The sequence below is a fragment of the Hetaerina americana genome, unplaced genomic scaffold, assembly GCF_022747635.1.
Source record: "Hetaerina americana unplaced genomic scaffold, ioHetAmer1.1.p SCAF_3, whole genome shotgun sequence".
In the NCBI taxonomy this organism is placed as follows: domain Eukaryota; kingdom Metazoa; phylum Arthropoda; class Insecta; order Odonata; family Calopterygidae; genus Hetaerina; species Hetaerina americana.
In genome coordinates, this window is record NW_027286874.1 from 87,769,525 (window position 1) to 87,795,135 (window position 25,611).

The 25,611-nt window shown below is 37.8% G+C and overlaps 1 protein-coding gene across 3 annotated transcripts in view; it reads left to right on the forward strand.

The window, feature by feature from the left end:
• The window catches only part of LOC139690790 (serine/threonine-protein kinase DCLK1-like), a 238,121-nt gene that overhangs the window by 201,047 nt on the left and 11,463 nt on the right, over positions 1-25,611 (forward strand). For 2 of the 3 annotated variants that reach the window (XM_071588354.1, XM_071588353.1), the window contains 13 exons: positions 4,599-4,862; positions 7,124-7,961; positions 8,319-8,517; positions 9,360-9,456; positions 10,090-10,209; positions 11,519-11,794; positions 13,386-13,539; positions 14,476-14,653; positions 14,952-15,098; positions 15,758-15,916; positions 16,609-16,857; positions 17,038-17,091; positions 21,527-21,742. In XM_071588354.1, coding sequence (XP_071444455.1) covers positions 4,622-4,862; positions 7,124-7,961; positions 8,319-8,517; positions 9,360-9,456; positions 10,090-10,209; positions 11,519-11,794; positions 13,386-13,539; positions 14,476-14,653; positions 14,952-15,098; positions 15,758-15,916; positions 16,609-16,857; positions 17,038-17,091; positions 21,527-21,742 — 2,928 coding nt within the window. In that variant the 5' untranslated portion in view covers positions 4,599-4,621. The remainder of the gene's footprint in view (positions 1-4,598; positions 4,863-7,123; positions 7,962-8,318; positions 8,518-9,359; positions 9,457-10,089; positions 10,210-11,518; positions 11,795-13,385; positions 13,540-14,475; positions 14,654-14,951; positions 15,099-15,757; positions 15,917-16,608; positions 16,858-17,037; positions 17,092-21,526; positions 21,743-25,611) is intronic. The other variant, XM_071588355.1, reaches the window with a different exon arrangement.

Below are 25,611 nucleotides of genomic sequence, written 5' to 3' on the forward strand. Positions count from 1 at the left end.
AGTAGCGGAGGCTAAACGTTCGCGTCGATCAATCAGCACCGTTATGACGTAGTTTGCTGGCTAAAAAGCCCTCTGCATTTACTTGCCCTTTTTTGAGCAACGATTGACGGCCGAAGTCCCGAATGTGATTGGCTCGTGAATCTACGGAGAATTGTGGCAGAACACGCCTTAATTTCTAGTGCATAACCATTGTGGCCAGAAGACTATTTAATGTACGTATTTCCGGAAGCAGCGGATGAAAAATGACGTGAATATGGGATAGGGAAGATTCCGTTATCTCGTTTAACTGAGATTTACCACTTGGAAATGAAAAATAGTAACTTGGTGATTCCACTGAAATATTTAATGTGAGACGACCCGGGTTTCGACGTTCAACGTCATGTCGAAACCCGGGTCGTCTCGTATTAAATTTTTCAGTGGAATCACAAAGTTACTATTTTTCATTTCCAATGTGAATAGATTTCATACAGTTACGCCGGAAACCATCAATTATATGAGAGGCACGACTGATTAAAATGAACATCGTACGTGGATGTCGAGATGTTGTCGATTCGCTCGACTAGTTAGTCGTTTTATTTTTCATTGTCTCCGTCTCACCCATTAGGAACGATCATAATTTACGTCCACGGCGACTGATATCATCAAAATTCGCTCTGAAGATGATCGCGGTTGTAATTCGCTACGAAAAAAATTTTTCTCGGGCACCGAAAATTGCGACAGACAATTCTTCGGTGTGCGGAGAGGTATCGAGAAACGCGCGGAAAGGTGAGCGGGCACCCCGGGGTGCACTGGCTTCGAGGCGAGGGAGTCGAAAAGACGAAGGGGGGTTGCAGGGGGTAATGTGGCACTCGTGGTGGGGCGAAAGGGAGGAGTGGTCTCCGGGGATCGGCAGAAAGGGGGAAGGTCGGGAAAGTGTGATTCACGGACGATGCCTGGCGGTCGGACGCGCCACTCCAACGGCCGCTTACCGGCACTCGTCTTCTCTCTCTCTCTCTCTCCCGCTAAAAGGTTTTCCTCCATCCCGCCCCCCTTTCCTTTCTCGTATTGAATGTGTGGCCTAATGCACTGCGATCCTTGGGGCTGTTGAAAAATGGGCTCGCGAATCCGAGGTGCTGGGAGAGGAGTCATCTGGCTGGCTTTCTCCCGTAGCTTGGTTCCCTTTCGGCTTTACTCCCCCCCCCTCGCCTCCCCCTCCCCACATCCTGAGCATGTGTGTTCCATTTCAAATAACAGTAAAAACATTTCTTGGGATGGATTGATCTAACTAATGCCGCACACACAAAGATAACTTATCATGGCTTATCACGAACGTGCTTTTGAGTGACATGAATTTTAAAGTATTTTTTGACGTCAGAGAAACGAAGTCTCGGAAATCTTGGAAAGCATTTGATAATAACATTCTTGATTAAAAAAAACACTTGATTCCAAAATAATTTTAAATTGGCACTATCGGTGTCGCCCTCTGCGTCATTATCGGGTCAATGAAAACGATATCACCGATATTCCTGATGATGTCCTAAAGGGCGACACCAGTGGTGCTAATAAATGGATTTGTTGTGAAATCACAAAGTATGCGATATTCCACGAAGCAACGACTGATACTGTTGACTTGACGTTTGATTAACATGTAAACTAGCTGCACAATTACCCTTGAAGGAAGCAGAAAGTACGAGTATAAACCTCTTTTCCAAAAGTACACGGGTCACATCGTTTTTAGCATACAAATAAACTGATGCAACGAAGAAAAATTTAGACATTTAGTGATTTCTTGGCAATAGAATCGAACGCACGACCTACATAACGCCCCTAATTTGAGTTTTCTAGCTCTAATGAGTGTAGGCCATTTCGCCGTTGTTCCAGAAAGACTTAACTTGAGTAGGAAAATGTATAATGTGTATAGATTAAATTGATACATGTTGTTCATGGTTTTTAATTTTCACCTCGATTTCAAATTTTAACCGAACGTTGTGCCGATTCATATTCAAGGTCATTCGTCTAACTGGCATTCCAATCTCCAGTTGGTGTAAGATAAAAAACTGTGCGAAAATTAGATCGTATTTTTGATCCTATCAATTTTTTTTACACACAAATTGGCAGACAAGAGAATCTTGAGTTGTCCCCTGTATAGAACTGACTACCAATGCTAGTACCCTAGTAATCGATCCTGAGGAGGTTTCTAATAGGCGACGGTGGTCTTCCCTGAGGTGGGCGGAATTAAAATATTATTAGGGTTATAAGGAGGGGGCAGTTCCTGTTCCACCATTACAGTTTCTCATGAAATTCTCTAAACCAGAAAATAACACTGCTCGGATTTCAAATGGGGGTCATCCCCTCGAGAGTCGAACCCTGGGCTCCGCGGTCAGTAGCCGAACGCTATATTTACCAAGCTACCACGCCCAGCTTCAAAATTGTAAATTAAAAACTTTCAAGGATTTTTGAACGAAGGTGACACCACTCGTAGTCTAGGTAATCGCCAAACTAACTGTAAGGAGAGAGGTAGTAACGGAGCGCAAACACAGAGGAGTTGTATGTGCTTCCACTCAGCCAAACGGCTTCTATTCTTTAGCAATAGGCATAGTCAGTGATTTTTTTCAGAAGTGATTATTACTTGAGAAAATCCGTGTTTGGAGAAATGAATATTTGGACGGGCAGCTAGTTACCTGTTTGCAGTTAAAACGACAAGACTCTCGTCGAATGGAAAACCGCGCGTCCACCTTCCTTCCATTCTTAACGTCGCGCGCGGCGGAGTCCCGTCGTGAAATTACGCGGGGTGCGACTCAATTCGCTCCCAGACGGAAGCAACGCAAAATGTTTAATCTTCAAGTGCAACGCTCCCAATTTCCATCTTCTATTTATGCCTTCGGCGCCGGGCGCTATTGTTCCGCGAGGAGGTCCGGCGCCAACTCCCATGGAAACGGCTCCAATAGAAATTCCGTGCAGGTGGAGCTTCTTTTCTTCCAAAAAATAAAAAAAAGGGAGACAAAAAAGTCAGGGGTATCTCGTGAGAGATTATCAGGAGGAATGTCCATGGGGAGGGAGGCTTATGCGGATCCGGTAACCCGCATCTCCCCCGAGGATTGCATCCGCCGTAGGGAGGATTTTCCGACGGTCAATTTCTTCTCTCCACCCCGGCCATCCCTTCTTTGGCTCTCTCGCTTGATCCTCCTCCTCCTCCTGTTTCTCTCACTCTCTCCCCCCCTCAAGTGATTCATCGACCCCCGAAGAATCGGGAAGGGTGAAAAAGAAGAGAGAAAAAAAAATGAGTGGGATTAGCTGGCAGAAGGGGAGTTGAAGAGGAGGTTTTGGTGCGGGAGAGGGGCTGTGCGGGTTTAGGAGTGTAAGAGTGGAATGTTGGGGTGGGTTAGTGCATAGGGCGAAAGAGTAAAGACCTTCGTGATGTTATTGTTTTTTCCCCCCTTTTGTTTGGGGCGGGAGAGGGGGAGGGGGGGAGGGTGGAAGGGCATTCACCAATGATCGTTCACCCCTATGCCCCTTCCCCTCCCATTGTTGGTTCCGCTCCCCCCTTCCCCACATATCGGCCCCCGGCGCTCGTGTTCAGCGCTTTTTCGTTTGCTAATCCTCGGGCGATGTGTGTCTGCGTACAATATACCTTGGCAGTTCATTGGGAGATCATTTTGCGTCCGCCACAGATTTCTCAGCTTATATTTTTTTCGTATTTACTCGCTTGATTGTTGTTCTTTTTCTCTGGTAAATGTTTTGTTTTCGGAAGAAGGAGACCTCATGAACAGGATTTACACCATATTTTAACTTTATTCCTCGATGGTATCGGCAAAGGTGTCCTACTGCCATGGCACAAGTGTTCATTTCAACTTAGTCACCGGCGGAAAATTTTAAATAATGTAGGTAATATTAATTATGTCATTGAGTTTGCAATGACGATATCTTAACGGTGATATAGTTTTCCCTTCTAGGCATCAGGTGACGCATTCGGGTGACTTTTATCTCCGTCAAATGTTTAGTTTCTGGGGCTAAGGCAGTCGGTATACCCGAATGTGCTCCAGTCATAGCGCAACAATGTTTTCAAGGGGGTCGAAGAATTACTCCCACTGCCATTGCACAAATGTCCGCTCCAATTTTTTATCCATGTTAAAATATGAATCATATAATTCGAATTTTGCTTTTGAGTAGCAAAGGCTATGGATATCTTAACCATGATATAGTTTTACCTCTATTCATGAGGTCCTGCTTTAGAATTGTTGACCGCCTAAGGGCATCACAGGCTTTTAAATTATAAAATTTGGAATATTTCCTTATCTAAAATTAAATATTGAATGAAATTTTTTGGAGTCACCTGCACGAGAAGGCATGACTAAAATGATAAAGACAAATATGAGGAATCAAGCGGGCAAGTGAAAGTTTTAGACTTTCTTTCAATATAATTATTCTCCAGTAAAATTTGTATTTGATTGGCCTCCTGAAATCTTGCTGGGTATAACTTTAGGCAAAAGGTTTTAGTTGGTAAAATCCATCTAAATTAGTTCCCCGAGCAAGAATTTTGAATTTTGGAAAAATTTAAATGCTTTGTCGCGTACTTGCTTCTCATCTGCCCAATGACTAATTAGGTTTTGTTTTTTCAGAATCCTGCGAACCTGGATTTTGCATGTCGAAGCCAACTGCAGGCATCACATCGGCCATGTCAGGCCGTGGTGCCGTGGCTTCAGTGCCTCATCCACCGTCGATTCACCCTGCATCTGTGGGGCACAGTCGAGAGAAGGCCTCAGTGGTCGACGGTCGATCATCCCTGCAGCGCAGTGTTAACGCCAAACTGGGTGGAGTGTCCAATTTGCCCCAGCCATTGAATTCCACCGTCAATTCCAGATTCAGCATCTCACATAATCAAGGTTGATTTTGTATTAATAGTAGTAGTTTTTAGGAGAGGTGACCGACAGCTAAGCCATTTGCGCCATTAGGGATGGATGGGAAAGGAGGAAGGGTGGAGAGAAACCCGGCACTGGCGTTACCCTATTCTTAACGAAAGGCGTCAAGGTCCACAGTTTAATGTCCCATCCAAAGGACAGCGTGCTCACTCAAAGTGCCCCCCACAAAGCGCCTCAAGTAGGGATCAGGAAAAAGATGTCTCCAGGGTTCAATCCTGGGCCCTCTGGGTGGGAAGCCAGTATGTTAGCCAGACACCATCTCGATCCCTGGTTGTTTTTAGTTTGTGACTAATCATACCTATGTTTGTACATATTTCACTTTAATTTTATCATGGTGCATTTCAGTGGAAACTGCGGTCTATTAATGACCCTCCATGGTAGATCATTGCTTTGAAAATTTGTGCAGTCAAGTGAGTTGCTTTTGGTGAAAAGTGGTGGAACAGCTTCATAATTGAAAGAATAAAATTTCGTGCAACATTTATGTCTTGAAAGTTGTCATTTAGCTACTGGTTTTGCTTCAATCCTTTTCAAGTGTTGAGTTCAGTAATGATCGATTCTTGTATCTCATCATTACATGGTCATTTTACATTTTTTTAAAGGGATTATTGAAATGATGAATATTTCAATGTGGAAATTATGTTTTTGTTTCTGTATTTCGAAAGTTATCTGAATTTTCAATTTCATTGCTCAAAATTTCAAATATTAAAGAGTCCAGAATTATGTCAAGGTAGATATTTTAATAATTTTTTAGGAAGAGTTTTTTTTGCCGAGTGCACGAAATTTCATTTGAAAATTTTCTAAGAATCATGAGCACTCTCTGGTAGGACCATTTTCCTAACTTTTCAATTATCCTTGCGAACGGCTATGCTTTTTAGTAAAGGCTCTATCTCTTTCAATTTATTTCCCAATTTATTTTTTTGCATTTTGATATTATTAATGATAATGTTAAAATTTGTTACTTCAGGAAAATTGCTATCTTTGTCTGCCATACTCTGTCCAAAGTTTATGAACGTGGTCAATGTGAGCATTTATTATTTTCATTAGGGAGGACATTGTTTAGGTATTAAGTTAGTGGAAGTATTTCCCAGAAGTTTTTTCTCTGCAGCTGTTGATGAAAAAAATGGGAGTAAATATCCTGATGTTAGCCATTTCCCTTGATTGTTGATGCCCTATGTGATGTCATTTACCAGGCAACTTAGGTTTATAAAGGATGTATCTCAATGGAAATTTAAGTAATAACTAAAATGAAGAAAGTCTCTTGATATTAATAGTATGTTCGTTGATTTTAGGCTGTCAGTTCTATTCTTAGAGATAACAGTAGCTATTTTCTAGTCATGTCTTTCTCATGGTATGAAATACTTGTGCCAAAAGAAAGTTTGTGTTATTACGAGGGCATTTAGCAAAGTATTTGTAATGGTATATTATTTAGTTAGTAATAGTTATATGGCAATGACAGTGACCAGCTGTAATATGGAATGGAATTCCATATTGATCTGTAGTGTCTTTTCTTTATGATTTACAACATTGCCTAATATCAAAGGAAGGAGGAATATCAAAGAATGCACACCAGTATCAATATGAGGAAAAAGTTTTGAAAATCCAAGAGAAAATTTAAGCCTAATTCCTTTGTTGCCACCATTGCTGTAAGTGCTGATATAACTGAGAACAGGCTTTCCATAAATCAATAAAACACATTTATATGGAATTATCATTGGTTTTTATCCTAAATGTATTCTCACTAAGCTGAAGAACTTCAAAAATGTGTTTTAAATGGATTAAGTTAAAATTTACCACAGTAATTCACATCTTTTAAGTGAACCATTTACTCAGCATACATTGGTTTCCATGTCTGAAATTTAAAAACCAGGATACACCTGTAACTTTGTTAATATATGCATCTCAAGAGTTAAGTTTGATATAACTCTCTCTTGTCTGTAAGGGGTCACTAAAATAGCCTATGGACATCATTTGATGAGTCTTGTGTGTGTATTACTTGAATAATTTTAAGTAAAATTGTGGAAATTACAATGACAGTGGTTTGTAGTCATCACATACTGATGCATAAACGTTTACACAATTGTGAGAAATTCACTTTAACATTAAAAATATGAAATTCTGGTCAATGCAAATGAAGTCAATCCTGGTCATTGTAAGTGCCTCACATTTATTTGAAAAATAAGCCCCAAACTATGTAATAACAGATTTACTTTCTTTTGCTCTTGCAGCTGGGTCACGTCGGGACAACTATAGTACCTCAAACAATACCAATACATCGTTAAGGCTTGGCGCAAGAAATTCCGGGACTGGACCATCAACCCAAGCATCATCCAGGCATACCCAGAGCAACACGGGACGCGTTTCAATTGAGAATAACAGGCCCCGGGAGAGCCTGGGCGGTGTAAATGTGAACAACTCCTCGTTGAAAGTGAGCGCCTTGAACGCAAATTCCCATGCAGCCCTCCGAGTCTCTCCCACGACTAACTCCGCTCCATTTCATAATGATGAGTCTTCCAGTAGTCCGTCAGTGCTACCAGTGCAAAATATATCCCTTAGTGTAGGTCATGCAGCCAAATCAGGTATCCCTAGCCCCACCGGTTCCACAAGGATGGGCCTTCACCCAATAGTGAACAGCTTGAAGCCAAGAGACTCGGGGAATGCCCAAAATGTGCCAATCTCGGAGACAAATGGTGTGTGCAAGCCCTCCGAGCGTGATGCGCTTGAAGACACTTCCTCAAAAATTGTTCCCTCCACTAATGGTGCATCACGACTGGGAGCATCACACCCTATGCCATCCACGAGGACTGCCGTTCCAAATGGTCCCACATCTCGGCTGGGCGGTCCGGCATCCCTAGCTAATTCATCCCGTTCCCTAGGCGCTCCTGCTGTGAATGTGAAATCCATAGGTAACAAAGCGAGCCAAGGCCCCACGTCACCCCGTGGGGGGAATCAGAGGGTCGCCAGCAAGCATGTGCCAGCAGCAGTCAATTCGCCCTCATCCTCTTGGTCCATCTGGTCCAAGGTGTCCTCATCTACCTCTCAGCCATTGCAGAATGGTCATCATAGGTGAGATTTGGGTGTTAAATCCTAGGTGTCAGTGCATTATAATCTAAAAGATGAAAGTCTTCCGCTGATGTTTTTGAAATATTATCGTGTACTTTTTCAATCAAATACTTTTTAGTTAATGGCAAGTAGAAGCAGGTTAAATGTTTGAGAGTTTTTCTAATATTCATGTGTTACGATTTGTTGTCTATTTTAATATATTAATTGGATATAATGAGCCTCGGTGATGATTTTTTGTGTCTTTGATATAACATTTTTACTAAAAGAATAAGGGACCGGCACTATTCAGACGTCCACCCAAGTTCTATTCCCTTCCTTCAATCCATTGCGCCCTTATTAATTTCCCTCGTCCCTTTTCAGCTCCCCTAATGGAGTAATTGTTCGGCCACGAGTTGTGACAGTGATCCGCAATGGCAGCAGCCGCCCTCGCAAAGTTGTACGCTTGCTCCTTAACAGGCGGACAGCTCCATGCTTCAACTCCGCCCTCTCCGCACTCACTCTTGCCATCAAGTTGGATTCTGGTGCTGTTAGAAAAGTGTTCACTCTGGATGGCACTCCTGTAAGTATCAAAGTATCAATTATTTCTGTACTTTTCTATCTTTGGATGCTATCATTTGCCTATCAACGATAAAAAGCCTGATGTGTAAATGCAGAGTAATGAAAACAAAGTCCAGTATTTTGATGTATATTTGTTTGTTACATATATTAAGTCCTAATGAGAGAAAAGCCAAAGATTAAATTTTGTTCTAAAGTCTATCTCTTTCAGCTGGCCACTATTGCAATGATGCAGTTATAAATTTATCATCCTCATCCCCAATATTGCGTAATATGGTGGAGATGCTATTGCTATTTTTCTGGGGATTTTTTTTTCACCAAACCATAATTAAAATGACTCTACAGATAGTGGTTTTATATTTCCATTCCAGAATTCAACATACAAGGAATCAGTGAGCTTGGCTTTTATAGGCTTACTGATTTTTGAGTCAGCCACCCTTATACTTTTTAAAGGAAGCTGTACTTCTTTTAGTATTTATTAAATACAGGGTTAAAAGTAACGTAACTACGTCTTTCATTTATTTGAAACATCACATGATAATTTAATACGCAGTGGCTACTTTAATAAGGATATCAGAGTTTAGAGTGCAAGTGTCCCAGAAAAGCAAAGTTTGGCTCTGATGGTCTTGCATGGAGATTCATATTATTGGCACCTACATCAGAGAGAGACTGAATTTATGTATTTATTGATTTTAGGAAGCCATTTATGTGATAAAAGTCTAGCTAACAATTGTAATAATGCCTGAATTTTATAGTATTGCTCATTTTGTATAGTGTAAGTATAATAGTCACTGCACATAATACGCTTTTTGCTCATTATTTCTTTACTTTAATATGTCACTGCAGGTAACATGCCTAGAAGACTTCTTTAGAGAAGATGATATTTTTGTGGCATATGGTTCTGAGAGGTATTCACGAGATGATTTTGATCTGGACTTGGAAGGTAAATATATCAGAAAATTGTTCATACTATCAAATTATTACAATTGTGCATGGGTGAATGTATGCATTTAATTCTTTTGGTGATTAGTCTAAATACATAATTAAATAGTTTATTGAAATAAATATGCATTCTCTGCTAGCCAGAGAAAAATTCAGCCTCTAGGGAATCAAGTAGTTTCGAGTATGGGCCAAATCAAATATGTGTAGCTGTGACTGATTTACCATATTTGTGCGAATTAGCAAAAAATGAATTAATTCAATCCTGAGCCATTGAAGGTGCACATAGTAAACTGTTGGAAGGAATGCAAGAATAACATTTTTATTCAGTGGTAAATAATGTTGGAAAGTTTGATTAAATCTTGCCAAATACTTTGAACACTATAAATTTATATGGCCTAATTCAGTTAGTATCCAGCTGTGATATGCTCCTAAAAGCCCATGTTGCTACCCATGACTTCTGGACTCTTCTTATTTTTTCATGTATGTTTTTGAATATTCTTTCCCAGCACTTGTTCAATTGAAATAAAACGTAATTATTCTTTAATTTTAGTTTTCATAATAGTTGCAATCTTTATGTTTTAATCATTATTCTAATTGGGTATTGAGAAATGTGATTGTTCTATTTTTTAATTAGAACTTAAGGCTGTGCGACAACAAGCCAAAAGCTCTGCAAGTCTGAGGCGCCTTGCACCCCTACGGCCGTCGTCACCTGGAAGAATCAGAAGGGATGCAGATGGTTTCATCAGTCGAGAATGTAAGATCTTCTCTTTCTTTTATTCCTTGATAAGAGTTGCCCCTAAGATTTGTGAAATTAGGTCATCAAGTCAGCCGCACATATCCTTTTTTTCAGTTTTCAGGGGTTGTGTGTAATTTGCTGATTTGTTAATTTTGAATGGCATTTTAGATGGAAAAGTAGACCTATGCTACCATTGCTATACTGTCAATAGTGGCTCATTATTCAAAATTTTGCCTCTTGTTTTAGACATGACTATATTAAGACTTTTGGATAATTCCCCATTTTAACTTTTCTCTTGCCTGTCAGTTATGTACTTGTAGCCATGATATTGCTGTATTTTGCTAATTTTTATGGTTAATTGCTGTTGGTGGAATATAGTTGGAAAAGTCAGAATATTAAAAGGATCTGAAAACTATATATACTCTATTGAATGAATGGAGTTTTATTGAATTAAATGAGGCAGAACTTAGAAAATCAAAAACCCTTATTTTGGTTTGATATACCTGCAGATAGAGGCTAGTTTGGTTTAGAAATAGATCCCAGAAATCTTTTTAAAAAGTTTGTATAAAAAAATGTACATGTTTAAGGTATAAGTCTAAGTAACCTCGGGGCATTGTTTTTATTTTTTTGTCCACCTGATGACTAAATAATCCAAAAACAACAATAATTTAAAAGAGTCTGAATTTGAATATTAATTAATCTATCATAAAACTTTGATAATTTAAGATTGGCCATCATCTGCGTCCAATATGCATAGTGAAACACTGTTCAACAAAATGATATTAATCTGTAGATATATATTATGAAAACTAATTAAATTTCTTTCCATGCTGTTAATTTCCATATATATGCAATCAAAATTTTGGGTGCTTTTCCGAGGGTATAGAATGGGAACCAGATGCTACAAAAATTCTTTCCAGAAACGCAATTGTTTATTTGGCTATAACAGTTGCTATTGTTGGTGTGGAAACAACTGGGATGAATTTCATCCAAATTGTTAAAGGTTTCACTAATTCTGAAACAGCTCTGATACCACCATGGAAATGAAATAACCAAATTTTTATTTTGTTGGAAAAAATTGCCAGTGTGCAGAAATATTTTCATTTTTTTAGTGGGACACAACAAAACATACCCAAAAGTCAAGCAAGACGCTCTGTATTTTAGAAACTTGTTCATGTTTATAAATGACCATTATTTTGCGAACAAGGAGGCAAAGTTTCCCATGCACTTGAGCTGTTGTACTGTTTGAGGTTTGAAGCATGCATCATGCACTGCGTGTGGTCAAGGTGATGATGCATATGTTATCATTAGCAACTCCTTTTGACAGGCACAGGAAGTTCTCTTGGTGGAGGCGGTGGTGTTTCTCGACGGACTTCCTCGCAAGCACGCCCCGGTATGCCACCAAAGACAAAGCCCCAGAGGAGGCGTGGTGCCACCGGGTCAACATCAAAGGTGATGCCAGTTGGCCCTGTTCTTGGTCGACCCAGGCTGCCATCGACTGGGGCAAGTGGGGCAAGGGTCCCTGTAGGTAGCAGGAACGGGGTCGCAGAAGGGGTCGAGTTTGTGGAAATCAGCTCGCTGGAGGTGGGATCCCAAAGTGGAGGTATGAATGAAATATGGTGAAATCCGATTAAAATTATGTTACTTTGTCTCTGCATTTCTCCCAGTCCCTCAGATTTGACTCAGAAGTAGGTGACCATTCATGAGGGTCTGAAAAGTCTGAAATTACTCCCATTTAATTTGAAGAAAAAGGCTGACATTTTTAAAAAAAAGTCATAAAAATGATGTATGACTTAAGAAGGATGTGGAATTGGGAATCAATAGTGAGAGTGATATTCCTTTTAGTGGTGACGTCAATTCAAGTTTGGTATAAGGCCATCAAGTGTGTGGCCTTGGCTAGCACTGGAACTGTAAACAGGGCCGACTATGGTGAAAGCAGCAATATTTTATGAAATGAGAGATGATCCTCTCAAAAAAAACCTGTTTGGATTCAAAACACTTGGGGGAGAAATTTGAAATGAGGTTTTGTAAAAATCTGGAAAAGTTCAGGAATGGGAATCTAGAAAATTAGTGGCCACCCTGCATGAAATCTACTGCCTGATAATCACCACACACACATTGTAGTGAAAGGCGATGTTCCTGGCATCTGGACTCCATCTCACCCATTTTCCTAAGATAGATGATGTAGTAGCTGTGGTATGCAAATCCTTTCCAGGAAAAAGGATTCTCTCTGGCCAACCAGAAAGTGTTCCCTGGCCTCATATGGGCTTGAGCCTAGATAGAGAGCTAGCCATATGGAGTACATAGATATATAGACTCCTGATATGACCATATGGCCATTGAGATTAGGGTTCCTTCAGTTGGAACCACTGCTGGTCACTTGTCCTGGTCTCCTCTGATCCCCTTCTTTGGACATCTTCCTTACCTGTCTTCCCATGCAATTTGGTGTTGCAATCTTTGGTTTTGCCTAAACGGTAAACACTTATTTTTTTCATTCACAGAGATTAAATAACTTTACATAATTACCCCCTTCAGGAGGTTGAAGTGGAAAGGTAAACAAATGTTCACATTATTAACAGCAATTCTTTCTTGCTCTTTTCTCTTTTCCCTCTACTTTGCCACCATTCTTCTTGTGTTGGGTATTGTTGAAGATAAAGAAGGCATTGTTGTGGTTGTTTTTTCAGTCTAGTCTCAACAAATGTAGACCCTTGAGTTTCTAAGACAATTTACACAGCTCCAGTCTGCCCCCTCCCAATCCTAGTGTGCGGCCAGTTCCAAATGACAGCAAATATTTGCATCACCTTATGTTGAACTGTAATTATGCTGTTTTAATATTATTTTCAATGCAAAGAAAGGAAGCATTTAAATATTTATTTAAGCAGTGAAAAAAAATTATTTACTTAAACTAATATGTATTATAAATCACTTAGTGTTTTAAGAAAGTGTTAAAAAATATTGGAGACAAAAATCAGTGTAATATTGTTTGACACAGAGTTTTCCAATCCAAATACATCATGGTGTTTAAAGAATAAAATATTTTTTGAATGGTACTGTGAGCAGCTAAGCTAGTTGCTTAATTAATTTATTTAATAGACTTTAAATCAGAGCCATTTATTGAGGAACACTGAGCTAAATTAGGGGGTTTATTTTTCATGAGTGCCATAATAATAATTAATTTAATTTTGAATTTGCAGGAGATATAAGTCCCGGTGGAATTGAAGGAATTGTCCAGGATGTAGATGAAGAGGAATCTGCAATGGAGATTCCAGAAGAAGTCTCGCAGCAGTATGATGTGGGAAGAATCATTGGAGATGGTAATTTTGCTGTTGTTCGCGAGTGTACAAAAAGGTAAGTGACTTCCCTATTTCATGATAAGACTGTTCGGTCTTCAGATTGCTTAATTATTGTCAGTAATTGTCAATCAGTTAGTGATTATCGCACAGGTGATGGTAAAGGAGGGGTAAGGCAGATATCCCCCTCCCCCCTCGATATTTATAGCTTCGGTAATTGTGCGGTCGTTTCCCATGATTTATTTTGTAAATCCAGCAAATAAAACTGTTAAATAAATGTGCTGGAAAAAAATTACATCTCTGGGAAAGCCTCATTTTGGCGAGAGAAACAGGAATAGTATTGTTCATTGAGGAAACTTTGTCTTCCTTCTCCTTTCCTCCTATCCAGCAAGCTTCACCCTGCCAGCACTCATGGCCTAGTAGCCAAATTTTGATGAATCTCCAAGTTAAATGATTAAATGAAGATCCACATTTCAAAGACTTAAATAAACATGTTAATAGTGTCAGTGGAAAATTTTATTTTATTCCAGAATTATCAAAGCAGGCTGCCAGTGTTGGTCCTATTCATAAAATGAAAGTGATAAAACTTGTAAAAGCTAATTAAGAGTATTATTTTGAGGATATTAACATAAATTGTGCTGCAATGTTTTACTTAATAACTGAAAGTGATATTGGTAATGGGGTTGCTCGGGCTGTGTTTTACAGTTTTCAATTTCAGCCCCTGCAATTTTTTTCAGTATTTCTTTTACTAATTTGGCATGACTTTTACTGATATTTTCCATGACTTCTATATTAAAATTCCCTTCTTCAGGATTTTATTTGACTATTTTGTTGTCCATTATTTTCATTCACTACCTTCTATTACTAAAACTGTCATTTTGACAGCTTCAAGACATCCTGCCTACATTTTTTGTTTGGTTTATAAGTAGTCGTGTTGTGCTATTTCTGAAGCAGTCATTTGATATTGAGTGATGCTGTCTTATTTGTCCCACAGGGATAGTGGAACTAAGTATGCATTGAAGGTGATTGACAGAAGCAAGTGTCGTGGGCGGGAGCATATGGTTGAGAGTGAGGTGGCTGTGTTGAGAAGAGTGAGCCATCCAAATATCGTTGGACTGCATGCTGAATTCCACTCTCCTACTGAGCTCTATCTTGTTCTCGAGCTGGTCAAGGTTTGTTTCCCAGACACAAGCCATCTACCTTGTTCAGTTTTGCATTTTGCTCTTCATGGTGTTTTAGAGGATTAAATTTTAATCAATTCCTGTTACTGACTTAAGTTTTTTGGAATCATAATGTACCAGAGACTTTATGATTTCAAAGGATTAGTTTCAAATGACTATTGCATGCACATTCTTTAATAATGAGATTTCATATGCTTCTGGTCATTTTGAAATTTCTATGGTGAGATTACTTTGATTTTTGTGAAAAAATATCATCAAATAATGTGGTGAATGTTTACTCCATTTCTAGGGTGGTGATCTCTTTGATGCCATTGCAAGTTTATCAAAATTCAGTGAAGACGTTGCTAGTCATATGATTAGAGACCTTGCTTCTGCTTTGTGTTATCTACACTCCCTCCATATTGTCCATCGAGACATAAAACCTGAAAACCTTCTGGTAAGTTAATATAAATATCATGCAGTGGTAGTCATTTTACTATGTCACACTCAAATGGAATAGCCTATTTCTGGGTTCCTTGAGTTAGATTTTGCAAAAATTACTGCATCATCCTGCATTGATTATTATTTCACATTGTGATTGGAACTATGTTGTTTATCCTTAGGGTTCAAGATTGATGAAAGCCAACAATAATATAATGCTTTTAGCAATGGCAAAGAATGCCATTACGATAGATAATTGTATTAATTATTCATTCTTAGTATTAATACATCCCTCACAGCCTGGCTGTCTAAGTCGTGCTAGTACAGTGTGTGGCAACATGACTTCCTTTTTTATAAAGCAAGACCCCTTTAAAAAAAAGGAAGTTATGTTTCCGCACCCTGTAATTTGGAAAAAATTTGTTGTTACCTTTTAGTTTTTAATCCTGTGAGAACACTCTTATCGTTTAGGTGAGGAGATTATGTATAACCTAAGCCAGCCAATGTTGAATAACCTTGATTTCCATTTGATAATGCAAGCAGGAGGGATAAAATGAACGTTTCCATTGATTCCCTTCTTCCATTATTGACCTCTTGTACTGCATTATGTATTTTTGCAGCAATTCGTACTAGTTCGGTTGCTTTTAATCAAGTTTTGGTGATGTTCTTTTTGTCAAGGTGGTGGAAGAGGGTGGGGCAGCGGAGGGAGAAAGACTATCATTGAAGCTTGGGGATTTTGGATTGGCTCAAGTGGTAACTGAGCCTTTGTTTACTGTCTGTGGAACACCAACCTATGTGGCACCCGAGATCCTGGCAGAAACAGGATACGGACTCAAGGTATGGGAGCACTTTTTCTGTCCTTGTCATCATCAGCTGGAGTCATTTGTTAATTGTTCATTTTCTATAAGGGAGTGATCTCTTTCTGAATATAGGACTCCATCTGTGGCAAAATATGCTAAAAAACAGTGGAAATATTCTAATTATCATTGGTAGTAATCTACTGGGTTAGAGTAAGTTTCCAATGAACCCAGGCACTACACACTGCTCTTATTTGAAGGAATGACCAACATGACCAAAATATTCTTAGACCCCATAATTCATATAACAGTAACATGTTCTTCAGCTTTGCAACTTGTCTACAAAAATAAATCCCATCAAATATGCCTATTGTTTTCACAGAACTTTTTATCAGCTGGTCCAAAAAACCATTTAGAAGTTTTTTTTCCCATAGCTAAGGACCTTCAAGATTTTGTAACTTTTCGTGGCATTTGTTCCTCTTAATTGATGGCACTTTTTCGTGTAATATTTAAAAAATGGAATAAAGTTTATGTAAAGTAATGTCCCATAAACTGCCTCGGAATGGGGTTATCGTTAATTTATCCCTCTTGGAAGAAGATTCTCAAATGAATATTTCACCATTAAATCTTTCCAATGATGGAACCTTTCCATGTACCATGGGTTGCACTTGTAGCTCTCACTCTGATCAACCCAGATGAGCATATTTCTGAATTACTCATATTCTCACTCAGGTGGACATATGGGCTGCCGGAGTAATAGCCTACATTTTACTGTGCGGCTTCCCCCCATTCGTGTCTTCGAACAACAATCAAGAGGAGCTGTTTGATCGTATCCTTCGTGGTCATTTCTCCTTCCCCACATCTCACTGGGAGCACGTGTCGCCATCTGCCCGGGATCTTGTCTCGCACATGCTCAGGGTCGATCCAGAGCTCAGATTCTCAGCCGAGGACGTGCTGGACCACCCGTGGGTCCCCCTTGCTGTAAGTATTCCACATCCTCCAGGATGTGATATCGAAGGGGAGGTTTGGGTTCTCTTTCTTTTTATGTAAACGGGAACAGAGCACAAGGAAAATTGGTGAGGGAGTGTGGGTAATTGTGAACAATGGTTTTTTTATGGCCGCATTCCAATGAATTTATTCTGTGTGAATTCTCTTTCTCAGATTGTCCTTGGGAATAAGAGACGGCTCCCTGTATATTTCCTCCCTCCGATAAAGGTGACTCTTTATGAATTAAAATACCTGAGCTTCTTTCATTGTAAATGTTGATACCTTATTTGAAATGCAAGTGTTAATGCTTTTAATTTAAAATGCTTATCAAATCCCCAAGATCCAACATAGGCTGTTGTAGCGCTTGCTGTTTTATTTCTTAAAAATTGAATGCTGCTGATTAATTGAAAATGCCCGTGTTTTCAAATGCCTCCTCATTTTTAAGATGCATAAATTTGTGTAATCATTTGATCTGCAACTAAAATATTTACAATGTTTGTAATTTGCTCCACTAGTAAGTAAAGCATTAATTTTTACCAAGAAGAAGACTGACAAGGCCTTTTACTAGTTTTGCTTCCAATGCATTTGTTTGAATTGGCATATGGTTTATATTTAATAACCTTCCAAGCCAATTGTTATTTCATCGTATGAATTACTTGGTATTAATTCATAATATATGCCTCACGCCAAGGTGTTGCAATGAAAGACTAGTCAGTTATACATGCTGGAACGTGCTTTCTCCTTGCAATAAAATTTTAAGTAGAAAATGTTTGGTATAAGTGTCATTTTGAAGATTTATATTCTAAGGGATTGTTGTGTTCATAGTTTCACCTGTTGGAACATGTGCTGTATTTTGGAGTATCGGAGGCACTCCACACTTTCATCTCAACTTGATTTTTCAGTGACTTGATTTGACTGTGTCTTGGTTTTACAAAATTTTGGTGGGCAATGAGAAAAATGCAAGAGTAAAAAAACTCTTTAAGACCTCAAAACAACATATGATAGCACATCCAAAATAAAATTAACTTTGGCAAGCATTTTTCCCATTTCAGAGAAATGAATCTTGTTTTAAATCAAATGTTTGTACATTCTGACGAAAAAATGACTAGTCGCATCAAATCTTTGCTGTCACCCGTCGTGATTTGGTGGTCATTCATAAGTTGATCCATATTATTTTCATGATATTTTAGCCAAAATTGAGTATTATACTTGATGATTATGAGGATATCAACAAGGAAATTATAAATAATAGTTTAATATATTCCTGGTTAACCATTCATTGTGACTGTGCTTATGACAGCAAGTTCCTTTTGCCTAAACACAGTGAAAAATATTACTTACTAATCCATCAGATCAATTTGCTTCGTACATATTTAAATGTACAGGCAAAACAGCATTGTGATTTACCTAGCCAAATTTAGAGACATTAGAAATGTTTTTGTTTATTTCAAAGTTCAATTTAATTTCAAAATAATGAGGTTTAAATGCAATGCACTTTGTTCATTGGATATGGTGATTTTTGCTGGATTGCTAAAAATGCATTTAATTGGTTGATGCTATGGTTATGATTAGCTATGGTGTTTCTTCCCCCACCTTTGCAATCATGCATGCATGTCTAACTAACCTGAGGATTTAAGGTAGAGTTCGTTTGTATGATCAGTAAAAACTGTCAAGATTATGTTTAGTCTTGGATATTGTTTATCTAAAGTCAACTCTTGGAATTCTGAAGTCTAGCCCGATTCATTGTAACTATCCACTTCACAACTTTTCAGTTTATCGATTTATCACATTTATAGATGGACTTAAAGTTATTACAAAGGCTGTCTAAGAAAGTAACCTCCATTAGGCTATAAAAAAGACACTGGAAGTAGATACAGAAAAATTATCATTTACGTCTCAGAACTACGCTTCTCTGCTATTTTTTAACATAGTTGCCAAACAGGGTTAAATTGTTGTCATATCCCTGAAGTAGTTTAGAAATTCCCTCAGCGTGAAATTCTACCATGTGATATCGGAACCAATCAATGACAGCATCTTGAAGTTTCTCTTCAAGACAAGCACAAAACCTGTGGTAGCCTAACTTTCCATGATTCCATGCAGGAGACTCCTTGAAATCTGTGGAAAACTTTCTAAAGAATTCAGATATTGTAAAATGGCAGCTTTCACAACTTTTTCATCAATTTTCTGGATCACCTTATTGCTCACCACAAACATGCAGCCACTTCTGTCATCATCATGGACATTTGTCCATCCACTCTCAAAATGAACGACAACACTAATTTACAACATTGTCACTCATCATGTTTGGTCCATAGAGAGGTCAAATTTCTTGATGAATGTCAGGAGCTGTGAAGTTTTTTTACTAATAAAAACCTTGTCACCGAACTGACTTCATATTTGGCAGGATTTTAAATTGAATTGTTCATTTTGACTTACTATTGTAAACAAATGACAAGTGGTGTGACTTTCTAACCACTGCATTCTGACCTACTGTGTATGTCAATGCAGCAAACATCTGGCTCTCCCCCACTATTGTTCACGCTACATGAAAACAGAGGTTACTTTCTGGACAGCCATCTAGACATTTGGAACAGAAAATGGGTAAAACAGCAAATGAGTAAAAAAGTGAAAATTGATCCTGATTATCTACAAGTGCCATTATTGCTGAGTGAAGGAGACCAAGACATAGTAGAAAGTTATCTATATTGTTGAAATGGCCTTTGTCTCACATGATCACTTAACCAAAAATTATAATTAGATATACCTTGTATTAAGATTTTCAAGAGATGAATTAAATGGGCTCAAAGATGGCTGCTGTACCTTTGACTTTACATTAGCTTTTGACTGTTTTTAATTCAATTTATGGGAAGATTAAAATCGAAATTCACATTAACTGGAATGGATTTTCTTCCAATCTCTTGCACTTATAGGTTTTTACAAGAAAACAGGCATAAAAGGAAAATCTGAAAATACACTTTTTTATAATATTTTTGAAAAATTTTATGAATTTACCAAAAATAAAATGATTAAGCATTAAGTCCTGTCAGAAAATCTGTGAAATAGAGAAAAGTGGCAATAATTCGCTTGTTTTTAAATTTGTGACCTGAGTATGATGCATTTATGATACTAATGATCTTTTAAATGATAATGTGAGGGTAATTGATATAATTAATAATTCTTTTGGTGCTACTAAGTGCTCTTTAAACATTTTTGCCAAGGAATTTTACCGGTTTTGGTAATTTTGTCGCCATCCATAAGGACATAAAATAATCTTTACATTATAAAATCGAAACCAGAGGTATTGGATCAAAAGTAGAGCTGTAAAAACCTATGATAGAAAGAGCAAAACAGTATTGTGAAAATTGAGTAGTATCTGAGTATTATCATTCTGAGTAGTATTGTCCTTAGTAGTATTGTTCTTAGTAATGAGTATAATATCTATGGTGTAACAAAGAATTAGAATTAACCCATCATTGAAGCTTACCAAATACTTGGTGGAAAAACAATAAACATATTATTTTGATATTACTAAGCAAGACATTTGCTTTTTTATTTGATTATGCCTCTTTATGTTTAGAAAAATACAACGGAATTGATTTGCTTTGCCTCATTTAAATATCAAATAATGCAGAATGACTTAAAATTATAAGGTTAACATTCACCTTCAAGGATGACCTATGAATTTTTATATGGACTAAGGATTGGAATGAAGTGTATCATAATTTATTCATTTAAGAATTAGGCTCAATTACCTGATGACTTGGATTTTTTTAGCAAGGTGCGGCAATAATGATTTGTGAATGGCATGTATTGTCATCAAGATATTACATTTATTTTTGTGGTTCAAGGTTATGCTCACTCATCCTCATGGCATGCAAAGCTTCTCCAAGATATTCTTGGTCACTTAAGCAGAAATCATCATCACTGTTTATCATATGGTCACACATTTCCCAACCATAGCAAAATTAGTTGGGAGAAATGCACACAGATTTAAGTTAAAATATGTATACCCCTGAACTATGTTGAAATATGTCACATGATGAAATTTATTAATGAGGTGCCATAGTGACTTATTTTGCTGTGGTTATTTCTGTATAAAACTTAATGATAAACTCAGGTGGATGGCAGTAGTCTATAAAATATGAGCTCATATATCTGCTTATCGATTTATGTTTTCCCACCTCTGTATATTTTTGTTTTTCAAAATGTTTTTTTTAGGTGGGAATTTTGCTCAATTTGCACTTCATTCAAATGTGTTTTTTTGGTGTTTGAATTATGTTTCACTAAATGATTTGGCAAAAAAGGCAGACAAATCTTTTATCTATTTACAAGTGTGCCATGCAGTATGACTGGAATTGAAAGCACTTCTTCCTCAAGGGTGGATTTGATTGTAGGTAGCTTCAGCTCTTACCCATCACCAGCCCAAAAATTTGAGGAGAAAATGTTTCATTTAGCAATTTTACACTTTGAAATAGTCACTCAGTGTACTTACTAAATATTGCTGGATTAAATGTAGAGTGCTACTAATGTATATCGCTAATTGCTATAAAATGTATTCTGCTGAATATTTTTCATTCCACAAATAATGGTTAACTCTCTCGTCATTTTAATATCATGTGAAATTATTTTCTGAAATGGACGTTGTTCTCCTGTGTTGATGCAGGATGGGGATATGGGTAATGGATATGGTGGTGGTGGACCTGAGAGCGACATAAGAGCCAGGGTCTACGAAGAGCTGGGGATGCGCTTTGATGGTGGCCAGATGGTTGACATAGATCAGCAGAACAGCCATGAGGAGACACAGAGCCAAGACAATGATGATGAGGATGGTGATGAAGATGACGAAGATGATGAGGATGATGCCAAACTGCTTTCATCAGTATGTCGATTATTCTGCCCCTCTGTCATTACCTCATGAAATGAAATATCCACATCAGTTGTGAATGAAATAATTGAATCTGATGGGGATCGAGATGGTGCGGGGGCTAACGTACTGGCTTCCCACCTTGAGGGCGCGGGTTCAAATCCCGGCAGTGTTGAATATTTTTCAGAGGTATCTCGATCCCTACTTGAGGTGCTTTGTGGAGGGCACTTTGAGTGAGTACGCCGTCCGTCGGACGGGACGTTAAGCCGCGGACCCCTTGGCGCCTTTCGTAAAGAGTAGGCTAATGCCGACGCCGGGTTTCTCTCCACCCTTCATCCTTTCCTGTCCTTCCCCTATGGCGCAAATGACCTTAGCTGTCGGTCGCCTCCCCTCAAAACTACTACTACTTGAATCTGATGGCATATCTAGTTCTACCGGAAGTGGATAGATATTTTGGTCTGTAGGCATCTTCTCATTGTATAAGTATATGCTGGCAAGTGTTGTTTTTTAAATTAATTTTGTGCTTGATTGTACAAATTTCAAGGGGTGTGTTTGGAAGAACCCACTCAGAAGATGTCTTATAGCATGGGTTTTCAAATGGTGGTTTACAAAAATGCAAATCACTTAAGTTAGTTTGATTATTTATACTAAATGTGAAATGGCTCAACAAAACTGGGTGTCAAGGTTTTGCTCTTCCCAAATTCATAATTATTAACTTGCAGTAAACTTTGAAACAATGCATAGATGTAACCTATGTATTTTTTTTGGTTATTGAATGCAAATGAGTCCTCTACTTTCAACCTGTGGAGACTATGTAAGCATTGAGGTTAGAAAGCCATTGATTAGAATTGGACTGATTCTCGGCTAATAATCTCCAAGTATCCATAAGTAAGTAGTCACGCAGGTAAATCACGAGGCTTTGATGTGTTGATATGAGTACATCAAAAATTTCAACCGCTCGTGACTGTATTGATTGACTTCTTATTTGCTATGGATATTATCTCAAGGGCCATTATGCACTCTCCCTGAGAGTAGAATTAAGGTTAATTTGATAAATGCCCCCCATTTCCCCCTTATTTCATGATGATTATGTATTAAATAATTGTGCTACACCATTTCAGTTGATTTATTCGCACTCACCAGGTTAGGAGTCTTTGCACAACAGCAGAAAAGTGATTCTTTAAATATATATATATAATCTATATTACTCGAAAAACCCATGTACTGTGAGAACCCTTTAGCTTGGATATCTCCGACCTTCTCAAAAGTCTCTTGTGTAGATTAAAACTCAGGTGTATTCAGCTCTTCCTCTTCTGGGCCTGTGCAATGTTTAGAATGGTATTTCTTTGGACGAGATATCTCAAGATAACATTCTTATCAGGTATGGTGTAAATAAGAATGCATACACACAGCTCTTCCCCGAAAGCTTCTACTTGAATTTGTGGAAACTCCTCTCAGGTATACAGTCTTGAGTAAAGCCAATGATGGATGGGGTTGTCTGGATGACGGTCTGACTCTCCGCCACCTTGGCTTTTACTTTAGTGCCTTGTGTCAGCGTAAAAGTAGCATAATTAGATGATGACTTTGTTATTTAAGCAAGGGAATATTGGCATTGAGTAAATATTTGGCAAATTAAACAAACATTACCGATGTGTTGGATTTTCAATTCACAGAAACGACTTTATTCACTTTAAGAAATTACGAATCAAAAAGTGGTCAAAATATGGGTCATTCAATAAGTCTGTAGAAAATCCAAGAGATGGCATTCATAGGTTTGGAAAAGGTTTTCTTTTATTTGGGCTTATCTCTCACTAGACTGCTGTTAAATTTTTAGCTATATCCATCATGTTGTTTCATTTTCATAGTCAATTGACACAAAAAAATTTTGTTAATTTAGAAAAATGAAAAAAAAATGTTTTGTGTGGTGATTAAACTTCTATTTAAAAGACTTAACACTGAAATAGATCAATGCTGCTATGGATGGAGATCATGGTGTACTTTGCTCCTGTGTTTGCAACTGTTTACAATAGGGTAAATGAGTTCAAACGTGGCCTTACATCAAGAAAAAAATAGATAAATTATTTTGGGTAGATTTTTTTATTTTTCAACTCAATCTCCTTTTAGCTCGATACACTTCTCCAAATTTTTTAAGCCATCCAAGTAGTAGAATTTTGGAAGGTCCTCAAAATAGTCATCTTTCTATGTTGCAATAACATCCTTGTTCAACGTGAATCATTTCCGTCGGGCCATTTTGTTAAGTCTGGAAAAAAGTCGCTGAAGGCCAAATTTGGAGAATGTGTCCTGATGTTGTGATAGTTGTAACTTTAATTATTAAAATTTTGCTATCAAAACTGTGCAGGTTTTCACCCATGCATTCATTGTCTTGATGGAAGGGATGTTTTCTTTGCTAAATGGGGACCTTTTTTTTCTTAATTTCTTTGCTCAACCAGTGCAATAATGATGCATAATACTCTTATGTATCATTTGTCCCTTTTTGCAAGTAATCGATGTAGATGATTCCGCGTGAATCCATAAGCACATTGTTGGCTGGTTTCTCTGTATTTGCTTCTTTGGAGCCAGAATGGCTTTAGAAATGCAATGTTTGGATTATTAGTATATCTCTGGAATGTGGTATTTTATACATGTTTCATCCACAGTTATGCATGTGTTGACACAGAAACTCATCGGGATTGTGATGGAAAAGTGCCATAACAGCCTCTGAATCAACCACATGATTGAATATATTCTCCACTGCGAGCAAATGTAGCACCCATCATGCAAAAAATTTTTCACTCCCAATTTTCCGTACAAAATAGAAAATGCTTTATCTTGTGACATGTATGCCTGTGACCTCAACTATTTTGCGAACTTTAGTGCATTGTGAATCACTGACCGTAGCACTTTTTCCACTTGATAAATCATTTTATCAAGTGGAAAAGTGCTACGATCAGTTAATCATAATTTTCGACTTCCATCACATCACACCTGAAGCTACTCAATTTAGTGCATTGATCACTCAAAACCATATTGTAGATTTGGTCAATCATTTCCAAGGAAGTTACTTCCACTGGACATCCCAATGATCTTCATCATTTGTAGATGTACAGCCTTATTTAAACTCATTTATCCAATTATAAATAGTTCACAAACACAGGAAAAGATGTGCCATGTACTTCATCCAACTCGGCTTTGATCTCTTTTGGTGTTTAGCCTTTTACATAGAAGTGTTTAATCACCGCACGAAACTAATTTTTTTCCATTTTTCTAAATAAACAAAAGTTAGTCCCTTCAATCAAGAATGAAAATGTAACAACCAGATGGATGTAGCTGAAATTTTAACAACAGTTTAGTGACAGATAAGGCTTACTAAAAGCAGGCCTTTTCCACATCCACCATCTCTTGGATTTTCTAAGGAATTGTTGAATGAACTACATATTATGGCTGTAAATTATGTGTTCCTCTTAATGCTTATGTTTTAATGTATGGTAATGATTATTGATGATCTAGTAGAGGTGGTATTTATAGTTTTATTATTAAGTCTGTTTATTAGTGATATGCTATTGTTGGATTCAATGAAATTTTGCAGATTCATGGAATATTTAAAATAAACAAGTATCAGTAGGAAAAATGCTCCCAAGTAATTATGTACGTTTCATTATCCAGTACATTGAACTCTAAAATCATTCAAAATGCTTGTTGAATTTACCCTTGTTCACATTTTTTTGGCTTCTACAACAAAATTGGCTAATATTACTTAATTTTTACTGCCAACTTGTGAAAAAAATACATTTTATCTCATTTTGTAAATATCGATTTGAGGAGGAAAGGAATATTCATATTTTTGCCAGAGTAAATGAGAGTGAGGATTGTGAATGCTAGCTTTT